Source organism: Akanthomyces muscarius, chromosome 5, assembly GCF_028009165.1.
Source record: "Akanthomyces muscarius strain Ve6 chromosome 5, whole genome shotgun sequence".
Taxonomy (NCBI): domain Eukaryota; kingdom Fungi; phylum Ascomycota; class Sordariomycetes; order Hypocreales; family Cordycipitaceae; genus Akanthomyces; species Akanthomyces muscarius.
In genome coordinates this window covers 3,902,851-3,918,450 of record NC_079245.1, presented here as the reverse complement: position 1 = coordinate 3,918,450, position 15,600 = coordinate 3,902,851, and the positions used below count along the sequence as shown (strand labels likewise).

At 49.2% G+C, this 15,600-nt stretch overlaps 5 protein-coding genes across 5 annotated transcripts; 3 read left to right on the top strand and 2 right to left on the bottom strand.

The window, feature by feature from the left end:
* Positions 1–2,413: 2,413 nt before the first annotated feature.
* LMH87_010640 (uncharacterized protein) lies at positions 2,414–2,956 on the top strand (the record flags this gene model as incomplete). The annotated part of the gene is made up of 2 exons (XM_056197826.1): positions 2,414–2,539; positions 2,615–2,956. The coding sequence occupies 2 exons, from the start codon at positions 2,414–2,416 to the stop codon at positions 2,954–2,956; spliced, it is 468 nt and encodes a 155-aa protein (XP_056054837.1).
* Positions 2,957–3,217: 261 nt separating this feature from the next.
* On the top strand, positions 3,218–3,999 carry LMH87_010639 (uncharacterized protein; the record flags this gene model as incomplete). The annotated part of the gene is made up of 5 exons (XM_056197825.1): positions 3,218–3,236; positions 3,380–3,587; positions 3,649–3,769; positions 3,856–3,896; positions 3,954–3,999. 5 exons carry the CDS (start codon positions 3,218–3,220, stop codon positions 3,997–3,999), a joined length of 435 nt encoding a protein of 144 aa, XP_056054836.1.
* Positions 4,000–5,069: 1,070 nt separating this feature from the next.
* On the top strand, positions 5,070–5,845 carry LMH87_010638 (uncharacterized protein; the record flags this gene model as incomplete). Its single annotated transcript, XM_056197824.1, has 3 exons — positions 5,070–5,435; positions 5,486–5,658; positions 5,713–5,845. 3 exons carry the CDS (start codon positions 5,070–5,072, stop codon positions 5,843–5,845), a joined length of 672 nt encoding a protein of 223 aa, XP_056054835.1.
* Positions 5,846–6,405: 560 nt separating this feature from the next.
* Positions 6,406–8,615, bottom strand: LMH87_010637 (uncharacterized protein; the record flags this gene model as incomplete). Its single annotated transcript, XM_056197823.1, has 4 exons — positions 6,406–7,781; positions 7,844–8,115; positions 8,167–8,426; positions 8,490–8,615. The coding sequence occupies 4 exons, from the start codon at positions 8,613–8,615 to the stop codon at positions 6,406–6,408; spliced, it is 2,034 nt and encodes a 677-aa protein (XP_056054834.1).
* A 5,518-nt stretch (positions 8,616–14,133) lies between these two features.
* LMH87_010636 (uncharacterized protein) lies at positions 14,134–14,403 on the bottom strand (the record flags this gene model as incomplete). The annotated part of the gene is made up of 2 exons (XM_056197822.1): positions 14,134–14,302; positions 14,363–14,403. 2 exons carry the CDS (start codon positions 14,401–14,403, stop codon positions 14,134–14,136), a joined length of 210 nt encoding a protein of 69 aa, XP_056054833.1.
* Positions 14,404–15,600: the final 1,197 nt, after the last annotated feature.

The window sequence follows — 15,600 nt, the reverse complement described above, 5'->3', positions numbered from 1 at the left end:
ACAATACTATCTACTTCTTAAATAATTTAACTGTAATTAAGCTAGAAACGTTAGTAAAGTTATTCCTTCTAAAAGGGAAAGTCTAAAATTAGCCTGTCCTTAATAGAGGGACTAAGAGAATTAAACCATTTATAGCTATCTAATTCCAGTTAAGACATTAGACTAGGAATAATAGAAGCTAATATAGCGTCTTCTCTATAAAACTAAGCTAGTATATTTAACTAGGAGATATACACGTTAACTAATATAATAGTAGAGTCATATATAAGGAGGCTAAGCTTAGAGATAGTACAGATATAAGGTCTACTCCTTTCTTCGCCCCGTCTATACCGGCCTAGTAGGCTATATACGTCTTCATCAGAGTGATATCTATAACACAACAGCGGGCTACATATATTATCACTAAAGCGATATCTATAACGAGGTTAAGGACTAGGGACATCGTTATCTATAATATAACTACATCCTCTAGCAAAATAACACAGGCTAGGGGTAGATATATTTCAGCTAGAGCGGGACTAGTGCCGTTATATTAGTCGTTATTATATAAGGTTGGCCATATTAGGACCCTATTAAAACCGCGAGACTATAACTATAATAGCTTACTCGTTAAGGAGGATAGAAGTTTTCCTATTTAAATCTCAAAAAGTCCTAGCTTCTAGCTAGCTATAGTCTATAATAGGTATACTACAAAGAATAGCTTTAACCACTGCCGCTTCGCCATTAAGTAAGGGCTAGAGATATAAGAGGTGGCTATTCTAGATTTCCTTAGTAATAATACTAATAATAATAGCGTCTTCTAAATAATCCGCTCTAGTATAATCCTTAAGTGGCCGTATAAGGGACACTAAAAGGGCCATACTAGATTATCTACTACCACGTATACTAGTAAGTAACGCTAGTTTTAGGGGTATAATAAGACGTAAAGGTCAAGAGGTAACCATAGACAGACAGAAGGAATTAGGGGGTGTCTTACTAGTACTAGGTGGCTCAGAGGGTATATTATCCAGGCTGTTACTTCGTGCACTATTATCGTATAAGATGTCTTAAGGTTCATACCAGCCAGAGAAGGATTCAGCCTAGTAGGTAAAGAGCGGTCTTCGTAATTCTAATAGCAACAGTTCAAAGGTTCTTCTACTATAAATAGGCAAGTCTTTAATAAGAAGGTCTTAGAGGTTAATAAAATTAGAGGACACAAGAAAGGCTCCTAGGGTTATAATGTCCTATTAAGGAAGGGGAAAGGGTGCCTCGTCTATCAGCACAGCAAGCTTAAGGTCTACTTCTTAGTGTTATTCTTTTAGCAGAAAGCGTCCACTAGCGTCACAACAAGGGAGGTTCTTACCACGTCTAGAGCAAGTACCACAAAAGGGTCCTATTAGTAATAAGAACAGGTTAATAAGGTATAAAGGTCTAAGACAGAAAGTAGATCAAATTAGTTAATAAACCGCTAGCTCCCTTTAAAGAAGTAATAGGGGTAGTTATAAGCTAGGTCCTAATATATAGGATATTAACGTTATATTATAAGACAGTTAGGGCCAGCTATTAGGAGGAAAACTAAGCTAATAGGGGCCTTTTATATCTAAGGGTAATAACTTAAAGGATTTTTATATTTAAGTTCCTTAAGTGTCTATTTTAAACTTTAATAATAATTTATAGCTTATAAGAGTAGGTCAGGCTTAACCGCGTAGAAAGCTTATTTAGCTTAGGGAGGTTATATTAAAGAGGGTTATAAGAGGCTTATTCAGGCTCGACCACACTAAAGGAGGAGCGAGGCTTAACTCAGGGAGTTCAGAAGGCTTTAATTCGTACGATCTTAGGATCAGGAGCGCGGCTCAACTATCCAGTAACCAAGTCACGTCACAGACTGTTAGCAGAATAGTCGACAAACCTTATCTAAGAGCGGGGCTAGCTCGGGATTAGCACAGGGTATCAAAGAACTTATTTCCACGCTAAGGCAATTACTACTATATAGTGTACAGAGCGAAGCGATAGAGGCATAAAGGGAGAAACAAGCACACAATACAATAAAGCTTTATCAGAGATTTAGTGCGTATTAAGTGATGCAGAAGCTAAGATACAAGATAGGCACGGCGGCGATAGAGGGCAGGAAGTGCTGCGGAGCACGTGACCGTGGCCCAACAATATAGGCGATAAGCAATATTGAACTCAGCTAGCGATTGTCCGTAGAACCTCACAAAATATGCTCCCATTTGTATTAGTATGTTTTGCGCTACTGTAACTGGCACTGGCTTCACCAATTGACGCCCCGCCTTGCATGAGCTCGCTACAAGGGCTATGCATGATTTCTGTTGGAATTGACACCAGGACGCGGCTGAAAACAATTTTCAATTGTGGACTGATCGAATATTGTGGCTGAGGAGGCTGGCCACGTTGTGCGAAAACTCTCCGAGGAATGAGCTTCACCGCTGTCGGCTCATCCGCGTCCACAAGAGAGGCCACTGCACGGCGGATCCTGTTCCTTCAAGACTCTCAAGCCCGTGATGGGCTCGATTCAACAGTCCGCTTGATCAATTCAATTGTATACAGCCAAGCTAAGCCTCTTCTATATCACCTTATCAGAGGGTTGGACGCTAAAAATGTGCTCCATCAATAGACCGATCGAGGTCGGGCCACGGACTACAACCCCGGCCACAGTGTGCCACCTCCCGTTTTGGAGCTACCAGCCTGGCGGGCGCTGGATGGGGCTGGACCAAGAGGACGCGCCAACACCGAGATCAGCCATGCCACGACTACTGTTTCTCTGCCTCTTTCGGCCCAAGGCTGCATGCATACGTCAGGCTCCATCGGGTGCTTCTGCAAAAAAGCTGCACCTGTCACATTGCGGTGTTGGTGCACAATGTTCGGCGACTGCGATCTCCACACCGAGGAGCTGAGTCGCAGACGCAGACTATTGACTCCGCTAGACGCCCGCCCGCCTAGCCCTGCGCTCAGCTGAGAAGCCTCGTGAACTAGTCTTGCCATACAATTAGCCTTGCTTCGCGGGCGCCGCCCGTTGAAATCTTGCCCGTTCTAGACCTATGATGCTCAATGCATACGGGCGCCACTCGTTGGGCGACAATGCGGATATGGCTTGAGCTGAATAGAATAGAAAATAAAGCAGCGAGATTAGCAAACATCAACGTTCACATACGTATTCTCATTGGCCTTAATGCGCATCTAGAGCGTAATTGGCTAGCGTTGTCATGGAATACCATAGATGGCCATAGCAATGTGGTGTAAGTGAGGGCGTCAAATCCCGTGTGGATGTCAAACGCCTCGATTCGCTTCATATATATATATATATATATAGCAGAGCTTTCTGGCAAAAACGAAATCTTAAACTCAGCAATCACCTTCTTACTTCCATTTCAACCTTCAGACGCAATCCAAACACTCCTCAACATGAACCGCTTCCTCGGACTCGCTGTCCTGGCCCTGCTGCCTTCCGCTCTAGCCACTGACGGCTCGTGCAACGCCGACAACTGCGCCAGAGCAGTTACCGGCACCCGTCGCGGCGATGCCTTCGTCACGTCCGCCCAGGCCGACTGCAGCGCTTTCCAACAGAAGACCATCACCGCCCCTGCTGTGTAAGATGATAAATGCAGAATTTTCGTTATATTGTCACTTGCCTAACGCTTCCGTTCTTAGCACCATCACCTCTACCGTTGCCCCTCCGTGGTACGCCTCCGCCTGCTCGGGCACTGTCCGCTACGCTAGCGCATGCTCGTGCTGGGGTATCCAGGGCGAGCCTGCGATCACAGTCACGCCTGTAAGACAACCCTCTCAAAATCCTTTTGCTAGCTTTGCGCAGTGAGAGGGTTTTATTAGCTGATACAAACTGACACGATGCAATAGACCACGACCATTACGACCACTCTTGATGCCCTCCCTACTCAGTAAGCCGCGACCCCTTGCTGCTCTCAAAACGACGCGGGATGACCGGAAACGAGTAGACGTGCAACAATTCCTAGAAATATATTTTTCCATTTGAGCTTATGATAGAACCATACTTACTCTATAATAAGAATATTTCCCCTTCCACGATATGCTTGTCCCCGTAGGGAAATCTGGTCTGAACCTTGCCTCGCATGACAGACAACCTGGCCGGCGACCAACCACCGGCGGCCAACGCAGCATCGCATGTGACTCTCCGTGACTTGGGGGAGAAGTCTGCATCCTACAATTGCATCCGTCTCTTTGCACTCCATGTAGCATAGGAAGTAACCGGATGGTGCTTGAGGCACTCGTTTAGTGGTAAGCTGTGCCCGAGCTCGTAACGTAGATTTACATTGCCAGAGATTTCGTAGACCGACACGACACCCAACACCGCCGACAACACCACTTTAGTTCCCCAATGAGATCCGTAAGCCTCGACTTCTGCATACAACGAGTAATGACTTGCACCTATCATCGCTTCAGGCATGGATACTGTGAGCAATTTCCCGGCCGGTCTTCGAACCCTAGCTTACGTACTTATCTAGGTGCTGGTCGGGACCAAAGCATGGTTGACCTGTATAATGAGGGAACATGTGCCAGCGGGTCCAGTCAGCACAAATGCGCCTTTCAAAGTAGTTGGAATATACCTGCACACATTGAGAGTATAATTACACAGCTACCAAAAGCATTGCATTTTCATTTGCAAGAAATTGCCAGGCGAGGTCATTTGTCGCTCATCAGTGCTACAGTGAGGAGTGCTCGCCTCGGGAAAGTGCTCGCAGCACTAACCGTAGACAGGGCACTGATTCGCCACTCTTCAAAGGCAAAATATAGACTAGAAATCGAGAGGTAAACAACCTGTGCCGCTGCTTATAAATCGCAGCTTGGCTTAATAATTGTCGCACCTCTTCTTCATTCGTAAGCGACCTTAGCCTGGCTTCTACCCACTCCGCCAGCGTTTGGCAGAAAGGGTACTCTTGTGAATAAACCAGAAATAAAAACCCTAGAGATCGGGGACTATATATAGACTAACACTATAGAACTAGTCTTTGTTCTTCCACAATGTCAACTCTACCAAGACATTTCATTCCAGCGCAACCAGTCCTACTAGGCACAAGTGACTATATTCCACAATGTCAGGCTTCGTCGGCTCGTACAACCTACCTGCTCCTCGCAGAATTACCGCCTCCAATTTGCCAGTTCCCTCTCACCTTTCTAGCGATCCACACGCGGAGCCCGGTGTTGAGGTCAGAGACGAAAGGCTCGTGGTGAAGCCGCTTCTCGACTCCAGCTACAGACATGCTGTGATTGCCACTAGCCCTCAGGTCCCTACCAAGAATGATAGCCAGGAAGTACAATGGACTAGGAGATACATCCAAAAGGCTAAAGTTTGTAGCGGTGAACTTGAGCTAGATGCTTTTCCTGGTGCTGGCATCGTCTTGCCGGGCGGTTTGAACACCTACTACCTCGACATTGCCCCCCACACTGAGGGTGTGCTGGTACAGTCCTACAAGCTGTCACTTTAACAAAATTATCTGATGTCGTACAGCACCGCACAACCTCGACCGACTATCTCGTTGTGATCAGTGGCAAGCTCAGCCTCTTGACGCCAAATACTGATGCGTTCCATATCAAAGACAGAAAGGCCACATGCGCAAATAATCTCGTCACGACTGTCGCCCTGCCTGGCGACGTAATCTACCAGGGTGGGCCAATGCACAGGTAGATACCTAATGACGGAATTGCATTGATAACAAGAATGCTAAATATAACTAGCTTGTCGAACCATACTAATGAATGGGTACGCGTATTGTGCCTTGTCGTCGGTTCTGAGATCAACAAAGCTCCTCTCGACAATGGCAGTGGCGACAAAGAGCTGGCCGATCAGTGGCTTGCCCAAGAAGAATGATATAAGCCGCCAGCTTGCGCTTTAGTTTATGCTTAAATGCGAAAAGGACAGCGTACATTTCAGGAAAGCAAGGCTGAGGGCGTCTTCAGAAGCATACGCTGAAGACGCACATGTATTGCGCTGGAGGAAAAGTAAAGCGCCAGAGGAATATTTTGGTTTGATTTGGTTGGAGCAGTAGACGTAGTTCAAGTTGGATTTCTATAACATCGGCTCTCTTTGTGAAGTGTGCGGCCCCCACACCTAACAACCAACTCGGGCAATAATGCCCGTGATGACAGAACGGGATCACCATCTGAAGAACGAGCAGAGCGAAGAGTCCGCCAACCCCATGGCCGCGAGCATTAATCACATAGAAAACGGCGCAGCAGTTAAAATGGAAATGGTGGCAGTAGAGGAGGATTTGTAAAAGTATTATGATTATTAACAGGTGCAGCCAGGCCTTGCTAAGTGAGCTAGCGCAGAATCTACTTCTCCAGCGCCGCATGTGTCGGCCAGCTAACACCATGGCAAAGTTGAAGAAAGTTTGGCTTGAACTCGTCCCATGTTTTAAGCCCGATGTGTTAGCAAACAGAGCGATTTGGCACCTGGTCGATGGAGCAGGTTCCCTGACTGACACAATCATCGCTTTGCTTTGCACAGCTCACATAGAGAGACTTGAAGTTCCAGCCACCAGACCACAGCGATCGACAGGTATTCCTACTGCCGTAGCCATAACCAAACCACTTCCCGGAGCATCCGGATTGCTCCCAGTAGCTGATTCGTAGCTGTCCATCAGGGCAACTTCCCACGTTGTCAATATCCAGACTTCCAACAGCGCAGTTTGTGTCTATGCACTGTCCACTTCCTTGCGAGACAGTGACATCATTGTGAACGTCTCCGGTGCAGCCTGCGTGGTACCGAGTCTTGAGATGAAAAGCAGCACGGCAGACGCCAACTGAGGGTTCCGGCGCGGCTGTGCAAGTTCCCTGCTGGATACAGTCACTGCTGGGCTCGGCACAGGATAGCCACATGGATTGGAAGTTCCAACCGTCCGACCACAGTCCGCGGCAAGTACCTCTGCTTCCGTAGCCATAGCCATACCAGTCTCCCCCACAGTTGGCATTCTGCCAATAGCTGATTCGAACTTGGCCGTTTGGACAGCTTCCAACGCTTGGGATTTCGAGACTGCCGACACCACAGTTCGTGTTGACACAGACACCATTCCCTTGCTTGATATCGACGTTATTATTTACACTGCCAGCGCAGTTGGTGTTGTAGTGAGTTTTTACGCTAAACGCCACACCGTTTGAACTGGGGTTGTAGTTGAAACTTGAGAGAGAAGCGAGGATGGTTCGATCGTTGGATAAAAGATACGCCTTGTAGTTGCCAGCTTTCATGGAACTGGGGGGTGTAACACGGACAGATCCCGAACCCTGCGTGGCGTACGACCACGCGACGCTAGCAGATTGCGGTGCTTGTGCATCGCTGTCAGGCCAAACCCCGATCCAGTTGTCGCTCGAGGATCGGCTTGTCGCGTAGTTGAAGGTAAGCGAAGGGCTACTGCCGTCCAGTGAAAGTTGACCCTGGGTGTCCTGGTCAAAAATTCGGATATCCTTGAGTCCGAAGTAGAAGTTTTTGAATGCTTGTGGGTTTTTGGCAACGTAGTCGATGCAACTCGCCGCACCAGTAATGCTTTTGCAGGTCGGTCCGTTCTTACCATCAGCTGATAACTGCGACCAGAACTGATCGTTCCCAGGAGGATTACCGCAAAAGGGAAGCGTGAAAAGGAGCTTCTGGTCCGAAAATGCCGTCTCGGTATCGCAACCAGGTTTTGTGAGCTGCACGGATGGCGTACCCCAAGAAGAAGTATCGGGGTTTGAGGATCCTATGTTACTTGGAGCCGCGCCGATCGGCCAAGTGTATATCTTGATAGTGTCGCTTGTCCATTCAAGGGCCTCTGAACGTGAGAATCTATGATCAGCAACCGCGAAGTAGTAAGGCTATGGCTGACAAACTTACGGATACCGCCCTGAGGAGATCCCCAAATTCCGTTGCGAGTTTCCTCAGACTGGCAGCCTTGATTGGCCCATTGGTGAACGCCGTCCTCGAACGTATTATCGCAGTTGCCTGTGAGAACCTGCGCTGCCTGGGCAGACTGGTCCAGGACACATTGGCCGATGGAGCTGGAAGGCCCGACGTGGATTGCCACCTTGTTTGCGGGTTGGAGATGCCAGCCTTCGTAGAGGTCGATCTCGCCGGCCGTAGGCCAGTGTCCGGTGCCAACGGTCCAACTAATTCCAGTCAGTTAACAGATCTTCCATCATAGTCAGGGCGACTCTTACAAGCCTGGCCAGCCACCGCAGACGGGTTGAGGCAGGTGGCTGAACCTGGTGATGACCAAGCCGTGCTTGAATGAATTCTTGGATTGAACTCGTAGCGTGGGTCGGCCCGGGCCGCTGCCTTGCAATTGATTCGTGTAATCGACGCCGAGATATACCTGGCCGTTTTGAACAGAAGCGAGTCCCTGGCTCACGGCGTTCGCTTTGTTCTGGTATGTCACCCAGGACCAATTGTCATCCGGCTGGCTTGTTATCGTGCCGGTCTTGAGTTCTCAAGTTAGTTTCTGAACGTGGGTACGTTTAAACTCATCTCGCGGCTCACGTACCGTCTGAAAGTCAAATTCGTCGAGGAAGTTGGAGGCATCATATGTCTTGGACAGTGTATAGCTTCGACTTGCCACGCGGCCGGCAACGATGAGCGCTGCCACAAGGCAAGATACGAGTGACGACATGATAATGATCTCGACGCATACGTATCAAGGCATGCAGTTGCGTGACAGGTGTTACAAGGTTGGCAATGCAGTGCGATGTCGCCCAGATATGCTTTTGACGCTTTCGGTAAAGGGGCACGTGCCTGGCACCTCTCCAGATGCCGTTCTTCCACCATGCTCCGCATGGTACAAGAATCGGTTGCCTAGAACGCGGACCAAGTGCAAAACGGGCCTTTTGTGGCGCTCAATAGTCTACTGTTGGTATATTCCATTTATTAAGCCCAGCAGCCTTAACAGCCAAAGCGTGGCAGTGGCTTCGCCTTGGGTCCACTCACAAACGCTAAGATTAGACGGCCCAGTACGGATACGTTAGACGGAGTGGCAGCTACAGTGCCTACAGGTAATTCCGAGCGCTAAAGGATTGGCGATTTGGTGGCAGTTCACTCGGAATTACCTTCAACCCACTGTATTCTGGGTAACGACTGGTGAAGAGACAGTACGGAGTACTCTGTACAGAGCTGCAATCAAAATAGGGCAGCATCTACAAGAGGTCAGTCAGATGCGCTGCCAAGCCCTCTTGCGTTTCGCCAGGTTCAAATATTGCGGCGCAGTAGCCTCTGGGCTCTTATTAGCTCTTGTCCTGGCCTCGAGTGAGCGGATTTGGTGGCGGGAGGCGGAGAGTCATGTAGTTGCTGGTGCTGCGTGCTAGCTGGTCGGCGGGGATGCGGGTTGGAATCTCCATTCTCTGTTATTGGACGCTGGTTTGCTATGGTACCTACAGAGAGGGTCGAAAGGCGTTGAAGCATTTCGACTACAATTTTGAAATGCACTGCCCTGTTCTCCCATTACCAACTTGAAGGTTGGGTATGGTGTTTGCAGAGCGCCAACAAAGCAGTCGATGTATGCGATGTAGGCGATGTAGGCAACGCTGAAGGGGTTGACAATAACCGGGCGCAGCTATTAATTTCCACTGTCAGCTTTCGCCCCGTGCCTTGCAGAAGACCACGCGCCATATCCACGTTCATTGTGGAGACAACACACTCCTTTTGCTAGTCGCTGGTGGCTGTCTAGACCCTGAACCCCTGGCGCAGCCTTGCATTCCAATTTCCACCTGCAAAATATTTTCCAGAAAAAAGGGTGTGCGGGTCTACCTAACGTTAGCCAGTGCCTTCCGCCCGACCGGATACCAAATGACGAGGCTCGCACGGCTCGTGTTCAACTTACTCAGTACACTGAGCGCGGGTGCTCAACCTCTTAACCCTTGCAGCTTGACGCTTCTGTGATAATTCTTGGAACGGCTATACCGGGGAACAGCCTTGGCCCAGGATCAACTCGCTCGCAGAAGTGGACAGACAAGACAGCGTTCGACGCTTGCCAAGCCTGAGCAACCTCCACTACTTGGTGCTGCATCACACCAATAAGGAAGAACGAGGAAAAGGAAATCAATACTGAAAATCCATGATCTGATGATTCAGGTCTGTGAACTCGTGCTGGCTGGACCAAGACACTGGGTCGATGGACCCTACGAACTCAACACCACTGTGAACCACTGTCCGTCGTCCCGATGTATTTCCACCGGTGAAGTCAGCTGCATTTATTAGTGGCACTCTTGAAAACAACAATGAGCTCGATCCAGTCAAGGGGATCGATACCAATATTGCTCAAAGTCTCAACATCCGTGATGATAACTAGCGTCACAGCAACTTTGTGTAAGATCTTGCTGGAAACTGTCAGGTTTCTTAATCACCGAAGATAGACATCGCAAAAGCTCCAGTAGACGCCACCGGGTAAGCAGCCAGAGTCTATCGGGGTTTGTTCAAGCTCGTGCGCTTGGTCGACCTGCTCTCTTCGCTTTGGATCTGATGTTTGCGCAAGGCTATGTTGAACCTTGATGCTGTCTACGATCTCTTCCCCATGAATATCGCTGTCGCCGACCGTATTCCTCACCGGCTTCGCTGCTACCCTAGAGCTGTTCGGACACATGAAGACGTAGCTAGAGTGCTCTGAGCCAGGTTTAAGACGATCCGCAGGCATACGAAGCTCACTAAAATCATGAAAACAAGCCAGTAATTAGCAGGGAGCTCCAGGCCGTTGTGCAGAAGAAAGCCGCAGCAACATAGGTGTACATCGGACCTTTTGAAAGGTTTATATTAAGACAAGCAGCCGTGCAGAGTTTTGCAGCATCAGTGGCGGTCCTAGCCTGAAAATCAGCAGCAAGATAGACTCGCTGCATGAGTTTCAAACCACTGGTATAATTGACGATTGGAGAGAATAGCTTGTACACCATGGCTTCGGGCAATTTGTGGCCATCGCCATCCGGTAGCGTGCCCTTTGCGACACGCCATTTTAGTTGCCGCGATGAAGTGGGCTGCCAGTCTGTCAATGACGAAAACGGGCCTTGCGGCCGCCGTGATCTTAACTTACGGAGCGCTGTTAGGTGTAGAACAGATCTTGACAGCAGAGCTACCAGGGCCACTGTTGGATGTGATTACAATAGTGGTCGGCTAACCGTCAGCGGCGCTCAGTAGGAGAGGGTGGGTGATTAAGCAGTATATTAAGGACACTACAGTATTAGCCTGTTTAGGAGACATGCGATGATGGATATGCTTCGCAATTGTGTATGTCATGTCCCACCATCCACCGGCAGGGAAAAGGAGCAACGGCATTAATGTGATGTCCTTCCATGAAGGCGCACAGGTCTGGAAGAGACAAGTCGCGCTCAATTACGACATACTCTGTGTCCCAGTGAAAACTTTCGTCCCCTACTTACTGGAGGCTCCCCCTTGCTCACTCATATTAGGGTATAGGTCGACCACAATTAGGAGGTAGGCCACGATCTTTGGCGCAACACCGTGCCTCGAGGACGGAGTCACACTCCTGCCTGTGCAGTTGCCGCTGGCTCGAACCAAAAAGTTTAGCGATCAAATGTATGAGTGGGCGATTCAATAGCCCGAGGAAATTAAGCAAACTGCCCAATTGACCATTAGCTATTGAATGGCTAGCTTATACCACTTTGCCAGCAAGCCGTCATTGCCGCGGTAGGCGTTCTCCAGTTCATCCCTCTTTCGTTGATGCAATAGATAAGCTCGTCCTATATGACCTGCCAAGTAGACTTTTCAAGCTTGCTGAGAACTCAACTGTTTTCGGGTAAAATCAGCCCAGCCCGAGGTCTTTTCACTGAGATGACCGGAACTTCATGCCTCGAGTGCTTTGCGAAAGTTCAGCAACTCGCGAGCCTGACGATTGAGATACGAAGCAGACAGAACACCCTCGATGGCCACAGTGATTTCTCTCAACAAGGATGCAACTGTATGTCGTTTGGGAAAACACCGCCCATCGGCCAATGCCTCAAATGAGACAATATGCGGTCCACCTGCCCACGATGTAAGGCATACGGAATATTCAGTAGGGTGCAGGATATTGTTTGATCTTTGACATCAATAGAAACCTTCGCAATCTGCTCACTGGGACCGCTAACCATGGTGGAAGTTGGGGCCCTATGCAAACAATCCAGCATACCACATACGCCTTGGTCATATGCTCTGCGGAAGCCTGCATCACCAAAATGGAGCGTCATATTTGAGCACATCTACTCCCATTTTAGCACATTTGTTGACGAGCACACGTATTTTACCATTCTGGATATATGATCGTGTAGGAAGGAGAGATTTGACTACTGCGCTCGGGATTCGGATATTCATGTCATCAACGCAATAGAATGGTGGGCCTTTGCGTTCTGGAAATTTAGGTTGGCGAGAAATGGTCTTGAGACGAAAGACCTCAACGACTTTGAGCAAAGCCGTAATACCCGCCATGATCGAGGCTACCTTGCATATTGAGTCTGTCGCCCGCTTTTGTGCCAGTGCCGTCCCGCTCAAAATATCCAACCTCGACAGGGAGTACGCCATTATTTCTCAGTATTATTGAATGGGATTGTCTTAGACATTAGCGCTCGAGTGCGTCAAGAAACTAATGTCAGAAGAGCAGTTTCTTCCCGCGCGGCGAATGTTCGCCAGAATGTTGTCGTTGTCTGTGGGCGCGTCTTCCAGTCGCTGATGACCACAATTCCCCCTCGCCACAACAGTAATCATCAGCATCCTGCCGGAGTGTCTTTGCGCCCTTCGGGTGTATTGGACAGAAATTTTGCACGGCTGACTCCGGAATAGTGCTCCAGATTAACATGAAGGTGGCCACCAGCCAAGGCCATACCGCATTCCCGCGCAACAAGGGCATTATAAGCCAGCATGACATTTTGTCACGGCACGGGCCGTGTCGCGTGTGAGGAAGCCGCCATAAGAGTGCGTAGTCCCTGCGAGGGCACAAGGTGGAGGGTTCTCTCTTTAGTGAAAAATATAGTCATACTATTGTAGTTACTATATCTACCCGCGATCTCTCTTATCACTTCCCTCGTGCTGGCCGTAATCTGACACATTCATGGTGAGGGCGGCATCGGCGGAGTCGCCCGAATAATTACCACTAGCACATTTGTGGTGGTAGTTTAGCTTGCCCGGCGCTAAGCCCGAATGATTCCGGAAACATAGTAAATGTAAACATGCTGGCCGGCACGAGTCCGCTAGTCGTCCATTGAGTGTCCGAAATGCGATTCTACCCGCGCTACAGGCCTTCCACGCGAACAGACACCGGGGCAAGGTCACTTTATTGTACTCAGCCGACGGGCAATACCGGTCCTGGAAAACCCAAGAGTCGCTTTGAGGTTGTCTGGTATTAAAATGCACCTCGCTCCGGGTGATTCAGGCGGCATAAGGCGTAAAATTGTACCCAATTTCGGTTGATATTGCCAAGGGGTTCGACGCGGTAGCAAAGTAGGAGGCTGTTAGCTATGCCCTCGAGTGGCGTGAGCCACTCAACATCGATGTCAAGGACGCACAGGCCATGATCGAGAGTGCGTTGGCCAGCCATACCAACCAGGCTCGGTTCCCTGGTGCCCGAGATGATAAATAAAGTACCTACACGCGGGATGTTGCGGGTTGCTGATCTGAATAACCTTAAATACTACGATGGTACCCTGTTCGGCATCATGGCCAAGGCTGGGACGCAATGAAAAAGCGCAGGGAGACAATCCAGCGTGCTCTCTCCTCAGAAACAACCTCAAAGTAGCCTGACGGTAGAAGATACCACTGAATTGGTTCTCGCTGTTGTGGGTGGAGCGTTGCAGAACTCTTTCACGTCGCAGAGGAGGACATTGACTCGGGAAAGTCACTACACGCATACGGCGGAGATTGGCTCGCCACGGTTAAGCATATCAGCCGGGAGAGGAACAAGTAGGATCTAGTACCTCCAAATTCATCATGGCTTCCGTTCGAGAAGTTACACTGAAACGCAAGCGGCAGGGGACATAGTTTGGAGATAAAGAGATTATAGTGAGTGCTTTGCTAAGAGAATGATGACCTGAGTCGTTTCAGCCTCCACCCCTTTTGTTTTAGTGCTGCCGCTTGAATTTGATCCATTTTGTCTAGACAAGTGAGTTGAAGTCAAAGTAGACGAGTGCTGAAGTTGTACTGCCGAGGTTCGTTTGGACTTATGTGCCTGCGGAAAACCTCAGTACTGCCACACCTTCCAGTCCATCATAAGCAGCAGTTCTATTGCAGTTGCAATACCAATTCTTTTTGCTAGTGATGTCCCTTAATGCTGTCTCGTTAGAGGCATCCGCAAATGATGGATAGCCACCGTTCCCGCGGTTGTTGAGGCTGAGTTCGATCAATTAGTAGAGCCGCCGATTGACCACGCAGCTTTACCGAGGCACGTACTGCTTTTCACGCAGTATCTCGGAAGTTTTATGAGCTTTCATGCCCGATAGACATTGACTAGTTATCATCGACTGGCACATAGAAAGAGGTTGGATCTCCCAATGATGTACCAAAGCCGATGCTCTGGGGACAGTGCTAGTGGATGAAGGTACGAAGAGTTAGAGTACGATAATGATAGCTGAAGTTGCGGGAAATTTCCATGTAGGATACAGTGAGGTCTTTGCTCCAATCCCATGCACTTGAGCATATTGAAACACATCATCTGGTTTCTGCGTGTAGAACGAACACTGGCGGAGTTGCCGCTGCCTTCTCCCGGGCCCCGTGAGCCTCGGGGTCACAAGGCCGGCCGAACTCTATGTGCTCCGACCGGTCTGAAAAGCTGAGCCGTGTCGCCTGACAAATCATTGCGGCTAGATTCGCCGTATGTTGCAGCAAGAAGGAAGTATATTTTGTGCGCGCCACCGCCACCACCACAGTAAAAGGTTCTTCTAGGCGGCAAGGGCTGGTGGCGCGAGGAAGACAGGGCTACGAAAGTACCTCGGGTTTGGAACAGTCCAATGAACGCGAGGCAGGATTTGAGCTATTAAACTGGACGAAGGTAAAGGATCAATCGCGCCAAACACGGGATGCCGCATAGCCGACTTGGCAATTCAACAAAAGCCAGAGCAGGGAACCGCTGCCGGCCGGACCTCAAGCCACTCTAACCCGTTAGGATGGATGGGAGACGAAAATGCGGCCGCAGGGTCTGACCGTAAGTTCTGCGAGTCTACTAGCAGGCTTGGATCAGGGAGGCTTGCAATTTTTGGTGACTATAAAAGTATGTGGCGTATGTCCAGACTAGACATGTCACTGCAGCTCGCCCGATCAGGAAATCGCCGACCAATTAATTGCCCCGTGTCTCTTATGACAATCAGCATAATCGACGCGATGCTACTTGCAGTCTTCAATAGGGATATATGGATCTAGTCTCATGCGCGTCTCATGCCTGGGGACACTCAGAAGTGAAGGCTCTAATCTGTATTTCGCCAAAGACTGCCAAGCATTCCGTTATTAGTAGTGGAAGCAGGCCAACAGTGAACACGATGGTCGCGAGAGGCAGAAAGCCATGCTATCTAGCTATTGAAACTGGCCGAGGGGGTCACTGGCACCACTAGATGTGGTAAAAGGTGTTGGCATCGAGCGATGAACGTAAATTAATTTGATAAAACTTCAACTTACCCAAACCCTGTTCGAGCCCC